The 27,227-nt window shown below is 36.0% G+C and overlaps 1 protein-coding gene across 8 annotated transcripts in view; it reads right to left on the bottom strand.

The window, feature by feature from the left end:
* Positions 1-27,227, bottom strand: part of GPHN (gephyrin) — a 282,387-nt gene that overhangs the window by 159,750 nt on the left and 95,410 nt on the right. For all 8 annotated transcript variants that reach the window (XM_027641753.1, XM_027641758.1, XM_027641759.1 and 5 more), the window contains one exon: positions 9,253-9,310. In XM_027641753.1, coding sequence (XP_027497554.1) covers positions 9,253-9,310 — 58 coding nt within the window. The remainder of the gene's footprint in view (positions 1-9,252; positions 9,311-27,227) is intronic.

Raw genomic sequence — 27,227 nt, 5'->3', positions numbered from 1 at the left:
AGTCATTTTTGTAATTAGGGGATCAGCCCTTTACATGCCATTGTATATGGTCTGGCACCAGAGGCTCATACATAACAGAAAAGGTTTACCGTTCTGGTCTTGGTTCCTTTCCTAATAATCCCTCAGTCTTTTCCCCCTGCTCCCATCCCCCCACCCTTTCAGTTGCTCCTGCACACTGAGCTAATAGTAACCAGCTTAGCACACTTCTCAGGATCATTCTTGGATCACAGTAGTCTAATTAGAGACTTCTATTTTATATGCAAATTGGGGATTTTTCTATGTCTCCTACACACATTACGTAACATTAACCTCCCCTGAATTTCATCAGATGGTTTGTCAACCAATTAGCATTTTGATATCCTTATTTGCATTAATACTTCATTTCTCTACAAATAATAATTTTCATAATTCACTAAGACACTACCTGTGAATAGGTATAAAACCTGAATGTTATTTAAGAAAACACCACAGACAAACAAAGAAAAAAAACACCCAAAAACCAAACAACAACAAGACTGATCTCTTTTTTTCCTATATACAAAGGACCAGCATGTAGAACCTGAAGGGTTTTTAGAAAGACAAACAAAACCAAGAAAACCTGATCTCCTTTTTTCCTATATATACAGGACCAGCATTCACCTATTGTGACAATCATAAAAAAAAACACTTTCAGAAATCTATTTATCACAAGGAAAAATCATACTGTAGATCTCAAACTCAGTTAAGCCCTTAACCAATTATGACATTATCACTTATGATAGGACAACATTAAATTTCCTTCATAGATCCCAAAAAAGAATCATCAGAAAACATTCTTAAAGGCTAAATATAACCAACCAAAACTTAATGTAACAGGTCACATGGAAAATTATTAGGGCTTTTATACAAACTTGATTTACTTATATACTTGCCAAAAGCTATTTGCTGCTTAATGAAGCTGAGTTTTGTTTCCTCCTCTCATTCAGTCTAAGTGACATTGCATTTAAGAAGTGACTTTTCCAGTGAGAACAAAGGCACTGAAAACATTTCCCAGTATATGGGGTCAGATGAAAAGTAAAAAAGTCTGTGTTAGAGTTGGTCAGAAGATGCCCCAAGAACTAAGCGGGTTTCAGGTGATGGTTGGTACAGAGATATGTAGTTCGCAAAAATGGAAAATGAAAGAAAGCCAGGAGGAAATTAGACAAATTGGTTACTATGGTCACAGGCAGAGATATTTTCTATGCTGGAAAACAAGAAGAAATTTAAAATCCTGTTTCTAATGTATTTAATGAAGAAAGACTGACTAGACAAACAGGACTGTGGTAATGAAAAATCTGATACATGTTATTATCTCCTCTTAAATGCAAGGTAATCAGAAATGCCTGAAGGATGAGCAATATACTGGTCTGTCTTGTAAATTAGCTTTCAGCTATTTTTCTTCTCTCTTTGTAAGAAAACTAAAGAACTATTCTGTTTGCTTTAGAAAGCAAATAATAGCATTACTGAAACAATACTGTGTCATTAGCAAGGCATTTCAACTTAAATGGATGGACTATCTTCCTGCCCTTCCCTTCTCCATGCTGCAATATTCCATGATCTGCACAAGCGAAATTTCTGTATGTTCATAAGACTAAATTACACAATAAAACATAAAATACATTTGTTTAAATTCTTCTCACATTAGAACAGGAATTAATAACAATGTTTAAGCATTGTCCATATTCAAGACAGCTTGTAAGAGTAAGCTATTTCTAGAGCCACTAAGTCTATGAGGCCACAAAGCCCATGAAATGTAAGATGGAAGACAGCAAGAAAACAAGAAGTGACAATTCCTATTTTCATAGGGAAAGTTAGTGAGTATACTTTTTCATCCAGAGGGTCTAGGCATTTGATGCCCTCGCCAGAAAAGCAGAGGAATGCTCTTGATACATTCAGCAGTTCTAATAAAGATCAGAGTTAAATCACTAACAGATGTAAAGAAATTTGGGCCATCCCCACATATCTCTTCTAAAGAAAGAAAAGTCAATTGGCCTCTTCAGTGCCAGATGCCAAAAAGAGCAGATAACCAGCTTCCCCGCTCAGTTACTTGGTTTACATCACCCACATCTCTCAAAACAGTAAAGAAGCAGTAAGGCAGAGAAGAATAGAGTTAATCTGTAATACTGGTAATGTCAGCAACTGCCTGGACCTAAAAGAAATCCCATCAAATGCCCAGAAACATCCACAAGGGGAGAGCTGAATCCTGCTGTCCAATAATCAGGGAACAGTGATAGACACTTCAACCATCTCTCATTTTACATTCTTTTGTAATGATTTTTTTTGGTTGAGCGTCTGTAATTGCATCATCCCTGGAAGATGAGAGAAATAGATGAAAAGCCCCTTCAGTGAGTACTCCCTAAGGATTTTCTATACAAAAACTTGAGACAGCAATAGCTATAGTATTGAGTAGAGTCATGTCCTTCAAGCAAAAACAGTCTCAAACCTATCAGAGCGGAAACAATCCAAAAGCCAAAACTGATATTCCCAACTACTAATGGTTTCATAGGTGGGAAAAAAAATCCCACAATAAAAACGACAGTCTTATGAAACACTCATATTTCACTGGTGTGAGAGTGTGCCTGCACAGCGGTTCATGCTTGCACAGCCAGGCTTGGCACCAAAGCCTGGACCCAGAACTCAGTGTAATACAGACTGCACTTTCCAGAAAAAGGGGCAAAATCAGACTTAGAAGAAACAAAACTAACTTAGCTCAACAAAGGAATAGAAGAAAAACTGACATAGCACAACAGAAATGAAATCACAGTCAACTAGGAGCAATATGATACCATATAATAAATATAAATATAAGGCTACAGACAAGAACTTAAAAGAATGGAGCACAAATACATGGCTAAGAGTACATTAACAACACTACAAGAGGTGAAAATCTAGCTTGTAGCATGAATGCATATACATGGAGAGACATTAAAGGAAAGTAATTTTTTGTTTTATATAAAGTTTTTGACAATTTGTCAGATCATCTCACACACAAGCCTTTAATTCTCTCCAGCATGGAAACAACAAAATCTGTAACGTCGTTTATGGGTTTATACAGCAAGTAAAAAACTCAGAGTTCTTTCTGTCATTTAAATGATGTAATTTACAATTTTTTTGTCATATGTAGCTTGGAAAAGAATACTAGTCAGTGATTGACTCTGCTAATACAGGATTTGGAAACGAACTCAGGAAGAAATCTGTGTGTACATTAGGTGAACTTTAATTGCAGGGAAATATGATGAGACAAAGTTGTTTTAACTTAACACATTTTACTTCTTAATTGTCCTTGTTGGATTCATGGCCATAAGAAACTCTCAATCATGAAAACCCAAGAAGTAGGAGATCCAAATCTCCAAGTTTATCAGGGATTTCATACACTAAATTTGGATCTCAGTGTCAATTTTTTGTTACTAGCTAGGGCATTTGCAAAAGCTTCTAGAAACTTTCTTTTCCTGGATGCAGGAGCACAATGAAACTGTGTACTGGACAGTCAGATTCTGGAATGTGCATATTAAGAGAGTTAAAAGACAAGATCTCAGTTTTAACGAACTCACAGTCCAGTATGACTAGCAATCTATTCATGGAATAACACATGACCATAACAAATTGCCTTTAACTTTTTTCAGCTTGCATCTCTAAGCTTTAGAGTCTATGGAGATGCTACTTTTTAATACTCGCTAGACATTCAATTGATAATACCCTTTCGTGTCATGCTAATTAATAAGGCCTCTTGTGCTGTGAGTTAGTAATTATAATCTGAGAATGAGGAAAACACTGGCATGTATATACTTTAAACAGCTTGAGTCTCTTCAAAAAACTCTTACTCTGAGAGGGAAAACTATTTTTTGTTTGTGTTGGATCCAAACAGATAAATAGAGCAATAATCTCAGTATTATTACCAAATGCCAGTGTCTCCCATCATAAACCTTGGGGAAACTTTGTGTGAAGATCCTCAGCCAACGCTGATACACTTAGCAGATGAACATCAATACAATGATGAAGTAAACCAGTTACAGGACAAACTCCTATGCAAAACTGGGATGACAGTGCATCTCCTTTTTTACGTAATGCACCGTTGATTTTGTAGAAGATGCATGAAATATTTAAATGCTGCCCCGCCACCCAATATCAAGATATGAAATCAGTTTTGTGAAAACTGAATATTCTGAGGTACAATTTTGTTCTTACAGACTATCCACTACAGTACTGATGAGTACCTTTCTCTCATTTGTGGGTTTTTTTTATATAGGACTACAAACCAGCACTTTTTGACAAACTGCTACTTATTTTTGGCACACATTGGCAAACATGAAAATATTTTGAAGGATCAAGGCCAGTGTCTCTTGGCTGCACACAAAGGTTGCATGAGTTTCATCAGCTACTGTCACCAGTAAAAAGATTCTGGGATGCAGTATTATGCAGGTATATGACACCATAAACTTAAAAAAAACAAATAATTTTGAGAAAGTCTCTGAATAGATTGATTTTATTTGTAGTCATTTTAAAGATATATATTTTTGATGGCAGAAAGTCCAGTTTTGCTCGGAAATACAGCTTATAGTGAAATCAGCTTACTTTGTTCACAAGCTGTTCCTAAATATGACTATGTGGAAAAGTAAAAATCTCATGAATTCTTAAGTCATCTAGAGCAACTCATCTCTAAGAAGACACAGTGTTCCCCATTTCCCTTCTGGTTACTTCCCTCTCCCTCATAGTTTTTATCTTTTTTTACTCTTCGATCTTTATCACTGGAGTCTGTGACTTCAAAGACAATCTAAGAAGAATGCATTTCGGCTATTCATGAAAATAATTTTCATCTATTAAATTATTAAGTTAACAAATGCTTCAAAACAAAAAAGAGAGCTATCCTATCACTATTCAGGGGGAAAGCTGTGTAAGTCTTATATGTAGCCTTTAATACTTTATGCATATACTTTCATTTAAAGAGCACCTACAGAAGAATTACAGGTGTTCTTTGAGGAGCATAAAGTGTGTCTCTGTGAGAAAGGGTGGATAATGGAACCAAAAAAATTCCGACCTTCCTCCAGAACTGCTTTACATCTAAATTTACAATTTACAATCAGTACTAAGAAAATATTTCTAACAAGATTTCTTAAAATTAACTACCATAGGAGGCAATCATTTAACCTTTTTCTCTACACTGGAATATCTGTCTCACGCCACAAATATTATAGGCATGAAATAAAATGGCAATGTCTTTCTTTTGCACATTACTTTCATGAATTGAACACCTGCTACAAAACTAATTTCTGGTCTTGAGATGATGAGATGCATGCATATGCCTATATGAAAAACATGTGGGAAAGCACATAAAAAACCCCAAGACAAAACAATTCAATTCCTTTTTGCGGTTGACTTGCAAATCCTAGCAAAGCAAGTATTTTTTTAGAAATCTGTTAATGAGTGGTCTTCTCATTCATTGAGTCTTCCTCTAGAATAATAATCCTTCACTACATCATGTATTTCCTTTCTAATGACAGAATGCTGCAATCAAAAAGACCATTTCTTACCGTAAGGCACTACTGCTGACATAAAACTATCTACAGGCACACCATCCAAACTTTCCCTAATCAGTCATAAATTGCTCATTACTCTTGAGAAAAATTTCCATACTGTAAACAAAATTGTATTTTGTCATGAATGTCATTAACTAGAAATAATGTTAAGGTTGCTGCTTTTCATTTTCTTTTGAATGCAACTGCTTTAATTTCCAACTAGACCATGTTCTTCAAAACCAGTGTTGCCTGATATGCTCACCAGGCCCTATGCACATGAAATCATTTGGTTTAGAAGACCTCTCTTTAGGGCACAACATACTACTACAGTGGGTGAGGAGCACGGCTGAAATCTGACAGTGCATTTTTGCAAGTTTGAAAAGCTTCTTGCTTACAGGACTAAATAACTCTGATGAGAATAGAAGTCTAGAGAAAGTCAAAACAGTGACACCTTCTTAGAAATGTGTTACAATTTCCATATTTACTGTCTTCATCAGTTTCAGAAGTATTTTAAAACCAGCAGGTACTGAAAATGAAGTGACATTGCTTTAACCGGTATAGAGGAATGACAAGAATGTAGATGGTAGTACATCCATTTAGGCATTCACTCAGGTGTTCCTCCTCTGAAAGCTTCTCTTACTGAAGCATTGGTCCTGAAGATCCTGATAGAAGGTGACAGAAGATGCATCTACCTTCTAGAAGAGTTTTCAGCGGAGAAACCTGTGATGGTATCTTAATAGGGCTACCTGTTGAGTGCTCTCACTTTGGAAACCTAAGCACCTATGACAAAAATCTAGGTGTGGTAAGTTACATGACACTTCATTTCACACTGATAGAGATGCTGAGGAACTGTAGTGGTGATTGGTTCCACACAATTCCTCCTAACCTTGGTATAATGCATGAGGGTAGTTAGGGTACATGCTATCACTTCTGCCATAAATACTCCTCATCCATATGCCTTTAAGATGCCACACGTCACTTGATTTTGGTAAGTGAGATCCACTACTTCAGTTATACCCAACACTGATGATATATACTCATTCAAGGAAATAGGTACATGTATGTACAGGCAATATTCTAGACACATAAAGTCTCATAGTACATATATACACAGAGTGAAATCACACTCATATGCAAAAATAAATACATTCTAAACACTCCAGAGTGGAAACATTATAAACACATGTTAAAATTTGTGTAGTACTGCAATACAGACAAATAAATTCTCACAGATAAAATACAGGATATTTGAAAATTACTAATACATTAAGAAACATGCGCTTCATTAATCTTCGAATGATACTTTTCCATCGACAGATATATTAAAGCTTGCAGAATTTTTCCTGTTCCATAAACTCAGAGATATAGCCTCTGCTTACAATGATGTTCTACCTAAGATGTAATTACATGAATTAACAAAATAATAAATCAGTTTTCCTCATAAGTCATTTCGAGTGGTAGAAGAGGTTAATCTACCACCTTTCCTATGCAGACACTATCTGAGAGACTTCTTTTTATTTGCCACAGAAGTTATTGCTCTCTGTCTGATAAAGTACCCTCCTTTGCCATTTAAGCAAGCAGTTTACTTTGTAAGGACTATCAGAAAAAAAGAATATTACAATTCCTATAAATATAATTCAGTAACCCATCAAGTTAAATCAGATTTTAAAAATGGAGTTATTCTTTTTGCATATTCCATCAAATTAACCCCCTTAAGATTCCATGTTTAAATAGAGGAGGGATAGTTGTGAGGCAAAATAACAGAACTATTGTGCATGGAATAAGATTATGTTCTCTCTGGAAGTAACATTCCAATAAGCTCATTTGCCTTCTATTTCTCCTCTCTCCTTTTTCTACTCAAATCTACTGGGAAAATCTTTCAGAAGTTAAGACTACTCCCTATATTTACTGCAAGGACACTTAGTCTCCCAGCTTTTCATCTGCCATTTAAAATATATATATGCAAAATAATACTTTTCCAAATTCAGTATATGTTTGTCCATTATACTCACTGCTAGTGTGTCTTAGCATCTTCCAGCAGTGCCTTGTTTCATACAAATAACACCTTCTGTTATTGCAGCTTAAGAAGTTCAATCATCTAAGGTGTGAGAGGTGGGCTGACCTAAGTCATCATCAAAAACCCATTACCCTAACAAGACAGCTACTAGGAACAAGTAAAGGAAGGGATTTTTCCCCAACACTTTAAATAGGTCTGACTTAAAATAATACAATCCTTCTTCCACACTTATTTGCTGGCACAACTGAGACTAATGAGTAACCCATCCTTTGCTGTTTCCAGGATCTCAAGCACTTAAACACCAGCTGAGTAAGAAAAAGCTGAAAATTCAGAAGAAGTCTCCTTAGGAGGTTCAGGTAAAACCACATTCCTGTGACTACTGATCTTGCATTAAGTTCCTAGAAGTAAAATTATTTCTTATTTTCCAACATTCCATTTTTCTTTGTTCATTGAACTCAGTTTAGACAACGAAGCCAGAAATATGAGCTTTCTTTATCTTCAATATTAGCAAAATGCCAGTGGGATTGGATTCCCTATATTAAAAGAACAAGATTGTGGTTTAGGGTCTTTGTCATTTTTTAAAGAGTTTTGGAGCAGTACTCTGAACATCATGGAAATACTATCTAACACTAATAAATTTTGAAAACCTTCTTTCTTTCTGTCCAAGACCAAAGTCTGAACATTGGATCTATCCTAATAAATCATGTTCCCCTTGAAAATTCAGGATAAGGGAATCCATGCAATTTGAAGGAGAAAAAAAAATTTTGATCACAATGGTGTGATAACTTTGACTGATGCAGATACAGGCAGTCAGTGTTTTTCCTAGCAGTGCATTTGATTCTAATTGAGGAGGAATAAATTCTCACCACTTTACACACTGCAAAGTCATGCCTACATCAGTTATTATGCAATCACCTACCTCCCTTTACAAGATTTTAAACTACTCTTAATGCTCTTTGCACAGCTGAAAATGAGTATATGAAACAGCACAACGGGTTAAGCAATCACAGTGAGCAAGCAATATGTCAGACTGACCTACTAATAGTCAAACAAAGAATCAGCTACACAAACCATGCAATCAGATCTAAGCCAAATTCCCACCCAGCACCCATCTTTCACCCCACTGAAAAACAAAACTGACACAAATTGTTGATGCACTTTCCATGAGTGGACTTGGCTAAAGTGAGTTTTGTTATAATGAACATTACATTGAAGGTAAACTTCAGAACTTATTGTTGTCATAACTCAAAATCAAAGAGCTTGTAATGATTTTGAATATCAATGACTTCATACTATTGCCTTAAGACTACTGAAAAATACGGATGTGCTTTTGATCTCAAAAGCAGACAGATACTGTGTTTATTTTTGTTATGAAAATATAACTCAATGTTCACGAGAGTTTTGTTACCAGAAGAGTCCTGCATCTCTCTTCTGGTAACAAAACAGAAATATGTTGAATTACGCAAGTTTCTGGCATTAAAAATCCTGCTGAAATCAACTTAGGCTGAAGGTAAACTGTACTGGTAGAAATTACTAAAATTCTATTTTAGATCTGTAAATATGGATCTAACAACTTAACTTTAGATAATTTCCCCTCTCCCCCATAATACACTTCAAAATAAGAAATCGTATGGCTTTTTAATGTAACTTCTCTGTAATTTTTCAAACAAAGAAATTCAGTGTTAAAATGTAATAATACTGTACCTTGATTTCTTCTATTTCGTCTGGCACTATCTTGTATGCAGATATAGTCCCACCCAACCTGAAATAAGGAGAAGAAAAATGTTCTCAAAATCAGTAACAGAAAATGCAATGTGTTAATGGTGTCATGACTTGTTTCAAAACACAAATATTCCTTCTACCAATTTAGATGCAAAACCCACTAAGCCCCAAATCAAAAACAAACCTCCCCACCTTTATCCAACAAAAAACCTTTATTGTTATTAACATAAACATTAGAAAGAAGGTGTCCTTCACCTTAACAATTAGGTTGACCAAGCAGAATTACCACCACCGGGATGGTATTCTTTATATTAACAGCCATCAATCATCATATTCTATGATTTCTTGTTTGTGGCCTAAGGCATATGGATGAGTTTAAATATTTGAAGCCTGATGTGCTTTGTGCTCAGTATGTCACTAAGCTACTATATAGTCCTAAAAGCATCCAAATACAATTCTAGAAATTGAATTTTTAAATTAAATGTGCATGTACAGACCTCACAAATCACACAGGCTCTATGGCCTCCATGTTTGAAAAGTCTGCAGTTCATGACTGGTAATAAAAAGTGGGCGATGCGCAATAGTTGGCACTGATGGAGAAAAATAGGAGGTTTTGTTCCACACTGAACTCATTGACATTACTTTTTTAAAACCTGGTGAAGAATAGTTTACATACAGAAGATGCATGAACAGCATGTACTATAAATAGTGATAAATATTACATTTTCCCCAGACACATGCAGATATGGCTTCTTTCATTTCATGAAGTAGTATTATTGATAGTGACAATTCAGACTTAAAAATGTAATTGCAATTAATGACCTCCTCCTGGCTCTGCACACAACAACACTACTCTTCTGAGTCCTACAGAAATGGAAATCACATAAGAAACTATTTATTGTAAAGCAGTAGACAGCTATCAAATGCACATTTGTATTATTCTCCCTATTACTGGAACTTTTTCTTCCAATTGTCAGCGTTTCTACACAGATCTATTTCCTTATATTATATCTTGAAATTATTACACATACTATTTACTCAACTGAAAAAGGGGAGAAGAGAGTAATACAGAAAATGCATTAGATTTTCTGCATACATCCTGCCTTTTCATATCTCTACAAGTAAGTCACTCATAAACGAACTGTTGAAGGCTTTAGACAGAAGATAAAGTCTGCATAGGAAAAGTCAAGTCTGAAGTCCATCACTGCTCCAAGTAACATCAAGTATGATTTCTGAGTACAGACAGGGTTCAGATATTACAGCATTCAAATTCATCACGAACGATGAGTATACTAATTGCTTTCTCCTCTGCAATTTCCATTGCTGCCAGTCATTAAGTGAGCTTAAAAGTTGGAGAGAACTGAAACTTTTCTTTGCCAGTGCAAGTACAAACATGAGCTTTTATTTTTCATGACCTTTGTTCAACTGGTGTTTCTAGGGATAGCTACAAGAAATTGGTTTTAACATCATGACGAAGGATTACTTCATCAAACTGTGATATGAGATGGCTCAGATGAATGTATGTTAACGTTGCACATGACCAGCCCTATTGCTGCTGGAATGAGGACCATAAGATACAAATTTTTATTGAGTTCTTTCAGATCCATTCCTGTCTGCATTATGGAGTACTCAAAAAAATAACTTCATTGACTTTCTACCCTCTAGCAGAAGGGAAGGATAGAGCCTCTGCTGCCAGTACTCCAGCAACAGGGAATTCCACCTGGCAGATTTCATTCCTGGCCACCCTCAACACAACTATTAAGCACTTTCTTGGAACATATTCGAGAAAAAAAAAATCAAAATAATTGACTCAGTAAACTCATCTGGCTTGCTTAAACCATTAGTTAACATCACTTTATGCAAATACTTCTGTAAAGTTTTGTGTCAAGAGTTTAACACACTCTGAATCTGCTAAGTTGCAGTCCACAATTACACATTTTTAAAAGAGAAAGACATATTAAAAGTTACATTACTGTTTAAATAAAATCTCTCACTGATAGCTCCAGCTCACATATCTCTTAATATGTTTACAATCCTATGCTGACATATTTAGCTTAAAAATCCAGACCACAAACATAAATAATAATAAACTTGAAGCTGAAAGAGAATCATAGACACAATAATTTACAATTTTATAAATGCCTAAGAGTTGAAATGAAGTTTTTAAGGAAGTCTATATTTTCCTCATTTCAGAACATTAGATTTCATTCTATCTTATAATTTCCAAAAGAGAGATCCACCACAGATTATAGTACCAGATTTAACGGGCAAAGGACATAATAAATACATTTGACTTTGTGTATAAAGTTTAGCTGTGAGTTTCACATAAGTTTAAAGTCATCACACACTCTGGAAGGATGCAGTTAACACAGTCTGAACTCTTCTACTGGTCATAAGTGTGATATATAAGAAATAGAATTTTTGTTTTTACTATGCAATAGTGTATCTATAAGAAAAAAAGGATTTAATCTGCCCGTTTGGTAGGCTGTGAGTAATGAACATGAACATAGAGATATAATTTGAAAACATTATGCTTTTTTGGCTGATAAAATGTTTTGATTAGCTTCAATGTCACGCAACAATTATTATGCTATACAATTTATTTGCAAAGCAAACTAAAGAGGCAGAATCTGCTGTGAAACATGGTGCATACTTGAAGAAAACTTTATATTTCAAGTATATTTCAAGTATTTCTCTGAATTGCATTTAAGTGTCAATATCACCTGTGGCCTGTCTGGAAGTTTATTTGTTATTTTGCAAATCCTTGATTTGGTTACTGACACCATAAAGAACAGAGACCAGACAATTACACATAGGAGACTTCAGCTACGGGATGACACAGACTCTGACAGAGGACTCGCACTTGGCATGTTTTTTCACTTTCTTGTGAACGTCTCTGTGCAGGCTGGTTTTTTTAGAACATTTTACACTAAAATTTTTAATCACAATGTTTCAAGAAGTAATTGCACTGCAATGAGAAAAGCAAAGGACCAGGTAGCATGAGGGAGTATACATTAACTACTATGGGTGTTGTACGCTAAAATATAATGCAGCAAAGAACATGTTAGAACGGCCAGAACTCAGATCACTATAGACTCAATTTTTGTGCAGATTCACTCATCTTTAACACATTTTAGTTTTATTACAGACTTTAATTACACTTCTCTCCAGCTGAACAACACAACACCCAGCATCTTCCAACGTAAATGGCATTTCTCTTAGAAAATATACAACCAACCAAAAGCAAAGCTAAATATACAGTCAGCTACTTCCAGTACACTGAAAAGACAGTCACAAACTTCATCTAGAGAGACCTAATGTGCAAAGTCTTTATCTCCCAAACTGCAGTATTTTCACACTATAGCAGGTCACATTATTTAATAGTGAAATTATTTTAAATACTAGTTAGCTTTAATATTTTACATGTAAATCTAAGAGATAATCTCAAAGGTCCTGGAACTTATATTCAAATTCTGATAGACATCATCAGCTCTGTATCAGACCCTGCATGTAATACAGACACCCCAGTTCTCCCTTGGCAGAAGACAAGTGAAATTATTACTAGATGTAGAAATTAGCACTGACACAATAATAATGAAGAACCACACCTTTAATGGGCTAAACTGGTGAAGGTCTTCGAGGAGAGAATCAGAAAAGGTAAGATAGAAATTTCATAAAAATAATCAGGAAATAATAAATATCACATAATTATTTGTGCAGGGGTTTTAAAAATAGTAGAAACTTTGTGTCTTTATCTTTTTACACTGGGTTCACAGAAAGTTCACAAAAAGGATTCAGGAGACTGTGAAAAACAAGGTTTCTATAGCAACCTAAGAAATTAGCAAAATACTGGAAATAAACTGAAGTAAGGCCAACACAGTTGTATTGGAACAGATGGAAGCTTTACTATTTCACAAATTAAAGCAGAACATCACTGAAGAGGGAAAAGTAACTCCATCCAAATTAAGGAAAGTTGAAAATCAGGAAAATCTGTGCTCAAATGGAGGCAAGAAAAAAGGAACCACATCTCAAATGAGAACTCAAGACAAAACTAAAAGAGAAATAAATTACAACTCTGTTACAACAGTAAACCATCCTTTATTTTAATAAGCTATCCTTTTATGACCTGTTTGCTGTTTAACACTCTGTCTAAAACAGAAACTTAATTTCTCATTTTTAAAACATTAATTCTGGATATAAGGTCAAAATTATCACAGTGTTACTTTCCATATATTGCAAGTTGGACTTCTGATTGATTTTCCCCTATGCCCCTGTATACATGCATGTTCAGATGGACTCACTGGATTATTACCGCATAGCTACATCTTGTGCAAGACACTTGCACAGTTGGACTGAATCAATACGGGTCAGCTTTTATAATTTGAATTCTGACCAAAGATATGAACACAGCCTTTATATACAGTTCCATATTCAGTGATTGCCAAAAGAAGCTGAGTTATTGCTTCATCTGTTGACTTAATAAATGAATCACACCAAACGCAATGAAGTCAATTTTCTAAAAATAGCTTGTAGCCAGCTTGGCTGCTGTCATCTGCTGAAGTTCTCCAATGCTACTTTAATTAACATTAATCTTTCTTCAGATAGATCACTGTCTAAACAATATCAAGTTGTCACTAAATCTCCCAGTGAAACTCTCCTTCATCTTTTAATGGAAGCAAAACTCAAAATCCTCCACTCAACATTTTTTCCAGATCCATCTCACAAATATATTTGTTATCTGCATCAGGATATTCTACCTTTTGACTGATTTATAAATCAAGCAGATTATTCAGGAGAGACTGTTCTTGAGAGCAGATCAAATGACTAGAAGCCAGATTGGCTATTTCCAAGGGCATGTTCATTTTATCACAGGCTACTGAATGAATACTTGTTACAATATTTCTCCTGCCAGTGCAAACTGACCAAGTCAGCATTTTTAGCCTATTCAACTGGACTAGATTAATGCTGACTGCTGTGACATCAACAAATCAACTTGCCTTGGATCCTCACACACAGCCAAAACTTCACAAAATATTCCAGGGAAAGAGGTAGGAAGACTGCATTTGAAAGCAACTTTATTCTCTACTACCTGAAAGAGCATACATTAAAAGCAGACACAGACCCTCTTTAATTGATAAGTAGTTTCTACTGACCTTTGAGAAATTGTTAAAGCACCCTGAGGGAGGCAATAAGAAGGCGTTCTATTTTGAGTTCCCTTCCTACACAACAGAACACTGGCAGCTAGAGCAAGCTGGGCTGCAGCTCCTATTGCTGGCTGCACGCCAGCAAGGAACTGTGCAAAACAGCTTGCAAAGCGGATCCCAACAACCGTCTCACTCAGTGTAGAATTCCGTGATGAAGATCCACCTCATGGGTTTTTTTTCTTTTTGGAGTTGCTTTTGGAGCTTGGGGTTTTTTTATCATTTTTAAAATGGATTCTATAATTAGATCCTTGAAAACTTACTTGCCTTCCTGCCCCCGTCCCCCATTAATCTTAGGCTAATTTCAACCTGCTGTACTCAAAAACTTCACAGAAATCAAATTATTGCAGACATGTCCTCTGTCAGTTCATGTATGTCATGAACAATAGCTCTGAGATTAAGACATCAAACTTACAGGACTCTACCTCTGCCTCACTGTGTCTCAAAGATTTTGTGCACACACAAAACAATGAAGGAGGAGGATTAACCCAATGTTTTAAGATTAACCCTACCTTCTTAACTGTTTTAAGAGTCACAAGTATACCACATCTTTCACTGCCTTCTGGCTTTTGTTTTAATCAACAAAAGCAACAAACTACATGAAAACATTATTTTTAAGGAGGAAAACCATGTTATTTTTCTCTTTCACCCCTCAGAGTTTGTTTGGGGGTTTTTGTTTGGTTTTGTTTTGTTTTTGTTTTTGTTTTTTTTTAATTTTCCTACAGGAAAAGCAAGAACAAATCAGAAGAGGATAATTTTTTAGACACCTCCAGCAAGAAAATACTATCACCTCAACAATCTGTTTTTTGAAAAGACCACAACAAGGATATTTGTTCTCAATATATGTCAGAAACTTGGGATGAGGTCACATGAAGGTCATTTGGCAATCACACGACCAGGAGCCACTCTCCCCTTCTAGCAGAATGAATCTGACTTGATTTAATTTTGGGGAGGAAAGTTGGAACTGTTATGACATAAAGAATATGAACTTAAAATACACACCTCTGTACAGCTATCAAACATGAGTTCAGAGCTTTGTGTAGTTTTCTAGGGGGTATTCTGGTTTAACTCAGTGCATGGGGCACACCTATGTATGACAGTTTGGGGTATCACCACTGCCAGCCGAAACACAGCTCTGTCCCCTCTTGAAAATGTTTATCACTTTGCTTACTGCCTAATAAAGACACAGAAGGGGAGCAGGGAAGGCACCATCCCCAAGAATTTTTGGGCTTGCAGACACTGGTACCCAAAAGAAACAAAATGGATGAAGAGGACACTGAAAACACATGGACCTTTCAGTGGCGCAATTTTTTATTTTTTGTTTAATCTCAGTATGGGGAGGAGCTCTCTGTGCAAAATTAGGAGGAATGCTGAACTTCCATGAGAAGCAAAAACTACTTAAATTTTGATTGTCATTAAACAAATTAATTAATAATTGCTCAAAAGTCCTATCATTAATGCTTGTATGCTTCATGGCAAGGGTTTGAAGCATGCAAACAGCAAACATTTAAATATTTTTTAATAAAAAGAAATTAAATATAAACAATATGTATATTTATAACTTTGAGCTTTTTAAAAGGATTTTAGCATTTAACTGCTAAATAAATACTTCATTATTTGCAATAGACTAGTCCTACCAGATTATAACAGAGAGGGGCACTGCAACTGAAATAGGCTGAGAATAAAGTACTGAAGACTAATTCTGCACTCTGAATTTTCATTACAGACTCAAAATTTTATTTCTAATTAAAACAGACTTCTAAAGTCTTCCCAAATGCCAGCAGAATCTGAAAATGCTCTTGCCATGTGGACCAACAGCAAAAAAAGCCCACTTCCGTGCAGGATGTATGCATGTTTATAGCGCAGCGGAATGATTGTACTATGCTCCATCTGATTGGTAATCTAAATATGGAAATCATACACTAAATCAAACAGACAGAAATGTCAGCTAGATTTAAGTAAAAACGTGTTCAGTGACTTTGAAAGTTCCCACCGGGGCATCAGATGCTTGACCAGCCAGCTCATTAAACAACATAAGCAAGATTGGAAATTTCCTGAGAGAAAAAATATGCAGAAGCAGACAAAAACCATTATCACAAAACCAGTAAAACTCTCACCATTTAGACAAAGATATATATATATATTTAATATCCATGTTGGGATTTAGTAAGTAGACTGAAGACTTTAAAACACTGTATGAAAAGTATTTATAGTAAGTGCCAAGACAATAATAAATGTTGACCTTACTTTGTCCTATAGGAAATACCATAGTAGGGCAAAATATGTATTTCCATTTTTTCCAGCAAGTACATACCTAGGAGAGATACAGAGCATTTGCATATATATTGCTAGCAATTGCCTGTCAAAAAATCCTCACCTACCTCAACTGAAAGCAAAATTTTGGGGTGCTAAAGAGTGACCTTTTCCCTACCTTGGAAGGCATTGCAAATTAAAGGATTTAGGCAATATGATAAGGATTGCAATGATCCGCCTGGAAACGAGAGATTTCACTGGTAAATTACCATAGCAGCTTGTAAAAACCTATACAGGTAGATACAGCTATTTTTGCTGACACTCCTATCATTTCAGTTGAGCTTTATTTGCTTCTACCCAAATGTAAAAGAGAGACCATCTGAATCAAATATTAAGAAAAAGAAGATTCCTCCTAGGAGAATAAGTTGACCCAGAACTAGTACAAATAGTAAAGCTAAATCTTGTATAAATTAACACTCTCTACTACCCTACAGACTTATGCAATAAGAAATGGATTTTAAAAATATGGCACTTCCCCATGAACCCTTCAATTTTTTACCATGTATGTTTCTCACATCCCACTACAATATCATAATTTTCTTTTCAATAACTTCAGTGTATATTTGCTCTTCCATTTTAAGATGCTCGAGCATGTGCACATTCTTGGGAAGCATGCTTAGACACACAAAGTCCATGTGCCAGCTTATGCCAAGGTTAAAAAATATTATGTGTTAATTTTAAAGAGAGGAAGTTTTGACCAAGATATGTAAAATCAGAAGATGGAATACCAGCAACACAGTAACACCTATGTTGGAGAACAGGCTGGAATGAATTGCAGACCACAGGCTGAAAAGACCAACCATAGTATTTTCTATGATCAGGTAAAAAGACATCCAGAAAAAAAATATTCATTCAAAAAAAGGCCAGTAAGATCTAACAGCGAGAGCAGGATGACTCAAACTAGGGAAGAATAAACTTTGGAGAATATGTGGGAATGGTCTGATCACTCCAGATTCTAGATCAAATTTGTTCTTTTCAATTTAAATCACAGGGTTTATGGCTTTAAAACCATCAGAAGTTTTAAATAACATTTTGAAAAAAAAAAATCCTACAATACTGATATTACAAGAATGATAGAGGAATCTCAGAGACAAACAGGATCCAGAAAGGCTACCACAGTAGTTCATACAATTCTGCACCTTCTGAAGGCTCCAATGACTTGTTTTTCTCCACCACATTCCAGAGAGATGTAAAGCATGAATACAATCCAACATACAATAAATGACAGTCTTGTTATGTCTATATTTCTCCAGAGAGTTAATTTCAGAGCCAGAATTTGCTGGTTTTCTTTTCCCTTGTACTTTTGTGTGTATGCATATATATACATATATTGCCCCGTGTGGCCTAAATAGGTAAATTAAATTGTGTTTAAAATAGTGATCTGACTCAAATGGGGTTTTCTTACGGTATGCTATGTGCTGGGGAATATGAAAGGGAAAAAGAAAAATCTGTTTAGCTACAGAATGGAGTCATAGGAATAAAACAACTCCACATTTGATCTATCTCTCTTCATACCTAGAAGGAACTTCCTATAGACAAATAGTATTACTGACAACAACTGCAAGTAAGATTTTATTGCATGTCTCAGATAATTATCGCTACTCCAGATAATTTATGGTTACTTGTCATCATCCATACTTTACACCTGCTTGTAAAATATATCTACAGGATTCAAAATCAAGATATTGAAAAACACTTCATTGTTTTTCATATATTATTAGCTATATGGGTTTTTTAGAATTAATTACTGTTTTCTGTAGTTGTCAATCCCTTTTTTCTCTGTATATGATCATTTAAATGTCAACAAAAAAGTTTCTAGGTGAATTTAAAAACTACTGAACTACTGATGTATTGTCAATATCACAACACCTGACTCACTATTCAAATACATGGTAGGCTGGGGACATGTGGATCTCAAACAACTTAAAAGGTCTTTGATTAAGTGTATTTATGAATTTTGTTCCATTCAGATCTTAAAAATAATTATTACTTTTAATTTCTAAATAGCTTGCACAAACATAATCCATTGGCAAAATTTAACTATTAACTTCTCCTTACTTGCAGCGTTAATTCACCTTGTAACTCACTATCAGCTATGTTCTCTATCCATATATTCTGTATAATGTCCTCTTAAAAGCAAAAATAATAGATGGAACAATCCCTTCTGTTTCCATTTTCTGAAGCCCTTCCCCTTTTATTTATCCCTCTGTAAGTATGACACGTAGGAAGAGTAACCCACCTCATGGTAACTGAAGACTTTTTTTTTAAAAAAAAATATGACTACACAAGGCTGCTGAGTACACTACAGTACTTACTATCATATTCCTTTGGGTAACAGCGACCACAACATGCCCCATAACTTCAACATGCCTCCAGTAATCCCTGAGTTGAAGAACACAGATTAAGAAGAGATTCAATCTCTTCCTCAGTTTCTGCTTCAGCACAGGAGTGAAAACAGGTAAGGTGAATCCTGGAGTTTACATTTCTGTAAAATAACTTCCTTGAGTGCTGTCATGTATATTCCATGTCGGTGAGCCCAAGTCAATTTGCCTAGATAAATATAGCAAAAGTGACAGGGGGGCATCTTGTCCAAAGCAGAAATTTAGTCTAAAAGTCTCTGCCACTTAACAATGTATTTGGAAATTATAACCTCACAGAGTTTGGGTTGTTTTTTTTTTTTTAAATTAAATAGTAGAGATCTTTCATTTTTCAGCATGCCTGTGTTGGTGTCCATTGTCTCACAATCAATCAATTTCATATATCTGGAGAACAGTCTTGAAAAATGCTCAACCTACAATCCCACCAGCAAATACCAAAGACAATTTAGAAGTGTTTCTAGGCATCTGAAACAGCCACTATGTAAATTATAATCAGATTCACATTGGAAAAGATTAAGCACTATAGATTTTGCTTACACTGTACACCCAGAACTACCTTCTATTAATTAAAGGGCTAAACTCCTGACTATTAACAGACAAATGACTAAGGCGACCAATGCTAACATTGCTAATACTTCTGAAGTACTTCCTGAGCCATGGTGCAGAAAGGAAATCAAAGATGGTTAGGGCAAGTCTATCTGCAAACTGTTAGTGAGGACAGTACAGCGTATGCATGACACCGATATCCAAAAAAATATATGAGATTTGTGTACAGAGATACCTGGGCTTTACAAATAAAACACTGTAAGAAACTGCCATTTTCTTGCCAAATCACAATTTACTGTTTTACTCCAAACAAGCACTTATTATTATGTAACCTGCCTTTTCCTTCCAAGACTAGCACCCTCACCCTTTACACAGTAACAACCACAAAAAGCTAGTTATAAGAGCACAGAAATAATCCCAACCTGTACTGAAAAGAGTTTAAGTGGTACCTAAACTAAGGAACTGAGCTAAACTGCAGCATTACATTAAGAAGGAACATTTAAAGAACTAACAGAAAAACCATTATAGATAATGTCAGTAGAATACATTTTAGGATCTTAACTTCTGGTTAAATTACAAGATCATATTTTGCTAACAATGCCACAAGATAATTGCTTTACAAGGTTTTGTTTTATTTTGGAATTGCATTTGTGATCAAATTGCTTAGAGGCAGGTGGATAGTGCCATCAGGTCAAGCAATGAAAGAAGGAAAGGCCTATCCTGAGAAGGAGGTTCAGTACAAATCCAAAACCCATTAAACTAATATACATATCTCTTTCATTTAAAATGTAAAAACTGGATATAGAAAGCAAGTGGACTAAAGGCCATTTATAAGTTACAAGAAAACTCCAGATTTTGTATCTTATAAGATATCCTCCCTTCCACCCCTCCAACAGAATATCATGTGTAGATTTTACTAGATTATTTTAACATAAACTCTATTGTCAACTATATTTTCATCCAAAACATGTCAGGACAAATAGTGGTGCTATCCCTTCACAACAACAGTCAATGCTTTAGCTCCGATTTCCTCCAGCCATATCACCTGACTTTAAAAGCTCATTGATGCATAATGTTACCCTAGATATGTGTCAAGATATATTTCATAGCTGCAGTGCCTCTATACTTTAAGCTGCTAAGAAGGCATGTGCCTGGCTGTATGCCAGGTACCCACCAAAGCCACTCTATTGCTCCCCTCTGAAACTGGACAGGGGAGAGAAAATATAATGTAGGGTTCATGGATTGAGATAAGGTCCGAGAGAGATCACTCACCAGATACCATCACGAGCAAAACAGACTCGAAATGGGGATATAAACTGAACTTATCACTAACAAAATCAGAGCAGGATAATGGGAAGTAAAATATATCTTAAAAACATCTTCCCCACCCCTCCTTCCTTCCCAAGCTCTACCTCCTCCCCCCCAGCAGCTCAGGAAGACAGGGAACGTGGGTTAGTCAGTTCTTTACAGGTTCTTTCTGCTGCTGCTCAGAGAGAGGAGTCCTTCCCCTGCTCCAGTGTGGGGTCCTCACAGGAGACAGTCCTCCATGAACTTCTCCAACATGAGTCCATCCCCCAGGCAACAGTTCTCCATGAACTGCTGCAATGTGGGTCACTTTTCCATGGGGCGCAGTCCTTCAGGCACAGGCTACTCCAGCGTGTGTCCCCCACAGGGCCATGAGTCCTACCAGGAAACCTGCTCCAGCATGAGCTACTCTCTCTGTGGGTCAGCAGGTGCCTGACAGGACCCTGCTCCAGCACGGGCCTCCTGCAGGGTCACAGCCTCCTTTGGGCATCCACCTGCTCCGGCATAGGTCTCCTCCAGGAGCTGCAGGTGGATCTCTGTGCCCTTGTGGTCCTCTGTGGGCTGCAGGGGCACAGTGGCCTCACCATGGTCTGCACCACAGGCTGCAGGGGAACCTCAGCTCTGGCACCTGTCCCACCTCCTGTCCCTCCTTCTCCACTGACCTTCGTGTCTGCAGAGCTGTTTACATGTTCTCACTCTGCTCTTCTCTGGCTACAATTTTCATCTCTGCAATAACTATTTTTTTCCTTCTTAAATATGTTCTCACAGAAGTGTTACTCTCATTCCTAACTGGCTCAGCCTTGGCCAGCAGTGGGTCCAGCCTGGAACCAGCCAGCACTGGCTCTGTCGGACATGGGGAAACTTCTGGTAACTTCTCACAGAAGTCACCCCTGTAGCCCCCCCGCTACCAAACCCTGGCCACAGAAACCCAATACAGCATGCTTCTCCAAATTCAGTAGTGTTCTTCAAACCTAATTACCAGTGCACATTTACTTGTCTTCATAATTATTGTCTTCAGACAATAATTATAGTAAATGGCTTTTTAAAAAAAGGAGAGTTCTCATGCTCTAAAGTTTAGATTACAGATGTTTTAGTATGAAGAACAGAATATCCTCTTTCATCTTACTTAAGGAAAAGCAAACATTCAGTAGAAGCATCCCCCCACCGATTCACCTTTTCAAGTGTCTTATATGATAATTTGTCCAAAACCTACTTGTAGTGAATTCAAAACCATTTGTAATGAAGAAATAAAATGTGGTAGAATCCTTTTACAAATGAAAGTCAAAGCTGAGTATCTGATACCTACAATTGTTCATTCCAAGGTTATCTTTCTGTCACATTTATTGATTAGTTCACAGTTCAGCTGATCTTTACTCCATAGTGGGCAAATCTTTACAATGGAGCATAGTGACTCCACTTCTGCCATAAACGCCACTAAGACATAAAACTCTACTCATAGAGTTCTGAATTTCACCTTTAGTTTACACTAATACATTAATACAGTATTGTAGCTTTATTGGCCTTTCTACTTTTGCCTCAGCTCTGTTTCATCCTCAGAACTACACTGATACATGCATGAACACAAATGCAGAATAAAGGTTTTCTAGTCCTCCCCATTCCCCCCGCCTCCAGTCTTTTCCCCCTTCTAAAATTAGCTGAGTAAGTAGCTATAATAGAAAAATACTTCAGGGAGCTTGCATATTATTGGAGAGTTCTGTTTTACAGAACAGTTCAATCATGACACAGTTTTGCATTAAATTGCCTTGAAGAAAGTATAAGGCACTAGAAGTCTTCTCATTTTAAAATAAATTTAAATGATAACCCTAACTCTGAACAATTGCTAGTGACAGATACTTGAATGATGCATCATAATGCAAGCTAGCTGCTTGTTTCTTAAAATGTTTACTACCACTTCTCCCAGAATTCTCAGAGCTTTTATTAACAACTGAACTATTAAACATAGCAGATGAAGGAAACAAAAAACCCCAAAACCTTGAGTCTGTCTATCTGTTATTTTCAGGGAGCTATACCAGCATCCCACATGAGATCACAGCCAACACTGTACCACAGTTAGAGTGGCACTGAGCCACAACTAATAAACCATGCTGAGAGGGAAAGCATGTTGGCTTGTACTCAGCACTGTGCTGCAGACATCTATATTATAACCAGCCAGTTGAGAGTACAGAGTACTTGCTTGTCCTTATATGACAAAAGCTATTAACAAGGCAATATGTAAATTATATTAATTATCTGAAAATAAAATTTATTAAATATGTAGCATTTTATAACAGCGTAATTAGAAACAGTGTGCTGTTCCATGAGAATGATTTAAGTGCACAATTGTTAGTAGTTAAGTATGACTCATTTATACCAGTTTATACCATCTATACCAGTTTCATATAAAACTTGGTTAAGAGCTACTTGACAAAAGTTCAGTGAATCTTTTTCACCTAAACATGTAATTCAATTAAAATTAAAAAGTTGTGCATCATAACATTCTATCAAAGCTCCTCACTGAAAGGCTTTATGAACACCTGAAATCGAGTTTTATGTTTTTTGGTTTTGTCAGTTTAATTTTGTGTTCAACATTTCACTGATTTCAATCATTACTGGCCAAGTACAAAATATTTATTGCTTAGTTCATCTGCTTTCCTCTTCCTCGTGAACTTAAGGGCTTGCCTGTGTTTTCTTGGTATTTTTAGCCCCACTTGATCACACCGGCATATTAAATTTAACACTTAAGTTATTCATTCAGTATTTCTCCCTTAATCCACACCCCTCAACCCACTCCACTATCAGACTTTTATATTAATAGCAGTTGTAAAGGAAAAAAAAAAGTCTTATTCCTTGACATAAGTTTCCTTTTACAAACTAATCAACAGTACTGGTCAAAGTTTTATTTTCTGCTGCTTGAAAACATGAACTATAGCTGTGAAACTGAGTGTTTAGGAAGGATCTTGATTATTACATTCTGGTCAGAATGACTAATTTTTAGTAATTTCCCCAAGACCAGTCTCTCTGCCCAGCACAAAACCCTTTAAACATAATCTTTCTTTTCTCAAGGCTGAGGAACATACATATACATATGACCCTTTCTTCCAGTGATTGTGAGATTTTCCTCCTGTAGCTAGCTACTGCGGGAGATGGCTTATTTTATCCCATAAGATTGTTACAAGAGCACCCTCAAAAGAAGGAAAAGAGGCTGACCCACTGCTGAGCTGAACACAGGAATAACACACACTAATGATCAATAACTTCAGTTAGTATTTTCTTCCATGTGCTTTACAATGAAGTAGCTGTAAAATCTGAATAGTGCAGATATATATGAATGCATTATTTAATCATTCAGTCCTGTTCTAGTATAATAGAATGTCAAAAGATTTTCTGATAAAGTCTTTCCTCAAGAGCAGTTTTTGCTGAGAGAGAAAGGGCATATACCAGCATAGAGTCCAACTCTGCTGAAGGAAGGCACATCACTTCTGGAAGCACTCAAATGTGTACAAACCTCCTTGTCATAAAGCTGTCAGTAGTTTGATCTTTCCCATTACTCACTATTCCTTAAAAATGTCTTAAGAAATACACATTGCCTTGTAATACTGTAATTGTAGGAAACTACAGATGCCTACTTCCTTGTAGATATACTTACAGCCACAGTTCTTGTCCAAATATGTTGTTTCAAAACTTGCCCTTAGTGAGCCTGATTAATGATTACCAGCGTTTCATCAATCTCTTCTTTCTTCTTCAGTGACGATTCTGACATAAGACTTCTGTAAACTGGCTGAATAGCAGTACAGAGGGCAGGGCGACACAAAAGCTTGCTATTAGGGTAGTTAATAATCTGGGAATCTAAGTTGTGTTAAAACTGTTCAGCTTCTGTTCCGTCTTGTGCAGAAGAACAGAAATAATGCAAAGAAACCACTGTTTCATATGCCAAAGTACCACCAAAAATTCCTGGTCTTGAGAAAGCTCTGTATATATAGACCACTGCCTCAAATTAAGAGGAACACTGAAGCAGAGAAAGACAGAACGAAAAGATGTGAAGAATAAAGATCCCTCCGATAAAATAAGGAACTCTATTAATGAGGATGGGCAGCTCTCATCTGTCTGTTTTTTCACATAACTTGAGGTTTTCAACAGAGACAGTTCTAACTCATCTGAAGTTAAAAATGGAAGTGCAAATTAGTTCTTTGTTGGGGAATAAAAGTGATAGCAATCTTCAGCTAAGATGCCACTGAAACAAATTTTAAGAAAAGTCATTGCTGCATTAGAGAAATAAAAAGAAAAAAACATTTCAAAGTACTGCTAGCTTGCTAGCTTTGTCATAGATTACTGCTGCCCCTTCACAGTAAGTCAGTGTATTAAGCTATGCAAAAATATCCATGTAATATAAGAATACTGACTTTTAAAAATAGCTTGTGTATATACATGCTGCAGTCATCTCACTTTTCACATAATGTTTGCCTCCTCATTTACATAATGAAAATAATAGTACCAAAGCAAAGATGATAAAACCAGTGGCTGATAAAAAGGGGTTTCAATCCGAAGACAACTGAACCTATATTAGAGGTCTTGAGCATGGTAAGCATTTACAAGTTCTAAAAAAACCAATAAGCAAACCCTGTTGTTTAGCACAAACAATAATCTGGCTAAAGATATTAAAAGGTTGGGGAGTGTGAGAGTTACAGTGCTGGCTGGAGCATGTGCAGGAGAAGACAGAACAGGAGGAATTCCTAAAGGAAGATGAAGAAAAAAACCCACCTCCCTAAATGTAGAATTCACTGCTATTACTAGGATTTCTGAACAAAACCTTGAGCTGATAATGTCTTTTTCTACTAGATTTAGAAAAACTTGGGGGTGTTTTTGTTTCACATATATATGTTCAAAATGTTCTGCTCAGCCATGCAGACAGAAGCAAACACACTTCTCACTGCGTCTGAGACACTAGCAAAAAGGGGAGAAGTTTTCTCAGTTTTAACTTCTTTAAAACACACTTCCCAAAATTCCTTCACAATATAAAACTAATTATTTGCATAAATGCAAAATATTAGAACTAAAAATATAAAATTGTTCTGAAATCTCGAAATCTTTACTAGTTCATCTATTACTAAGGCCTATATAAGCAACAGCAAATAATGAAGTACTCCATCTATCTGAACATAAACATTACCTTTAATTCTTACTCAGCTTTTGGTCACAAATTCACTCCTTGAAGATATATTTTTAAGGTTGTTAGCTTTAAAAACATGAACCAGTTTGTCAAGCACAAGAGTACTGCTTCATCCCCTCACATACAGAATGGCCCTTGAAAAGCTATCTACCTAAGGGTCACGGCAAGCAGCGTTCCTTCTTAATCCAGGAAGAAGTAGTAAAAAAAAAAAATTAAAATTAACCATACTTCCTTGCATTTTTCTGGTAAATTCCTCTTTTCATAAGGTATTCAATGCTAAAAGATTAAGAAAAAACGCATTTTAAAGTAAATTGCACCCAAAGAATACTGACTGACTACAGTACAGTTAACTTTCTTATAAACCTAGAATACTTCATTGTAACTATATTTAAGTCCTTTTTGAAAGTAAAGATTCCGAGAATCATTTAGATGGATTTTGGGTAAAGGTATTTATTGTAGGTTGGTGGAAAGCAAATTTTACAATTGCTTATACACACAAAACCAAGATGATCCACCAGTAGATAGGGAGGACTGGATGAGCACCATCCCACAAGGGATGAGCATTTTTTGCTTTTTGTTGCTTATTCTGTGTAAAAACGGACCTTAGAATTTTAATGTTTTAAGATTATTGAAAACTCAAATATTTTTTTCTTTTTTTACTGGTTCTCACTCTGCAACAGAAACCTGAAATACTACAGGATGACACTCCTGAAGCCTCTGATTTCCCCCTGAAATTCATGCAGGTTTAGATGAAGATGAGGTTCTAAACTGTATGGAAGTGTTATGATAAATTGAATCAAACCTTGTTCAAATCTTGTTGCCTAATTTTCACAGCATTGCAAATACAGTAGAGTAGGCACAATACAGAGTTTTCTGAACAAAATGCAGACAATATTGGTACAGCTAGAGCTCCAGGCACAAAACAGACACAACAGCTGCTCATGGTACCATACACTGCTTCTCGGTCCTGAATCCGCTAGCCATTCCAGAACTACAGTGGTAAATATCTCTCAGCCGTATTGTATTCTCTTTTATATGAAAATGAAA

The sequence above is a fragment of the Corapipo altera genome, unplaced genomic scaffold, assembly GCF_003945725.1.
Source record: "Corapipo altera isolate COAL_440 unplaced genomic scaffold, ASM394572v1 23b, whole genome shotgun sequence".
In the NCBI taxonomy this organism is placed as follows: Eukaryota; Metazoa; Chordata; class Aves; order Passeriformes; family Pipridae; genus Corapipo; species Corapipo altera.
This window is presented reverse-complemented; position numbering and strand designations above follow the sequence as displayed.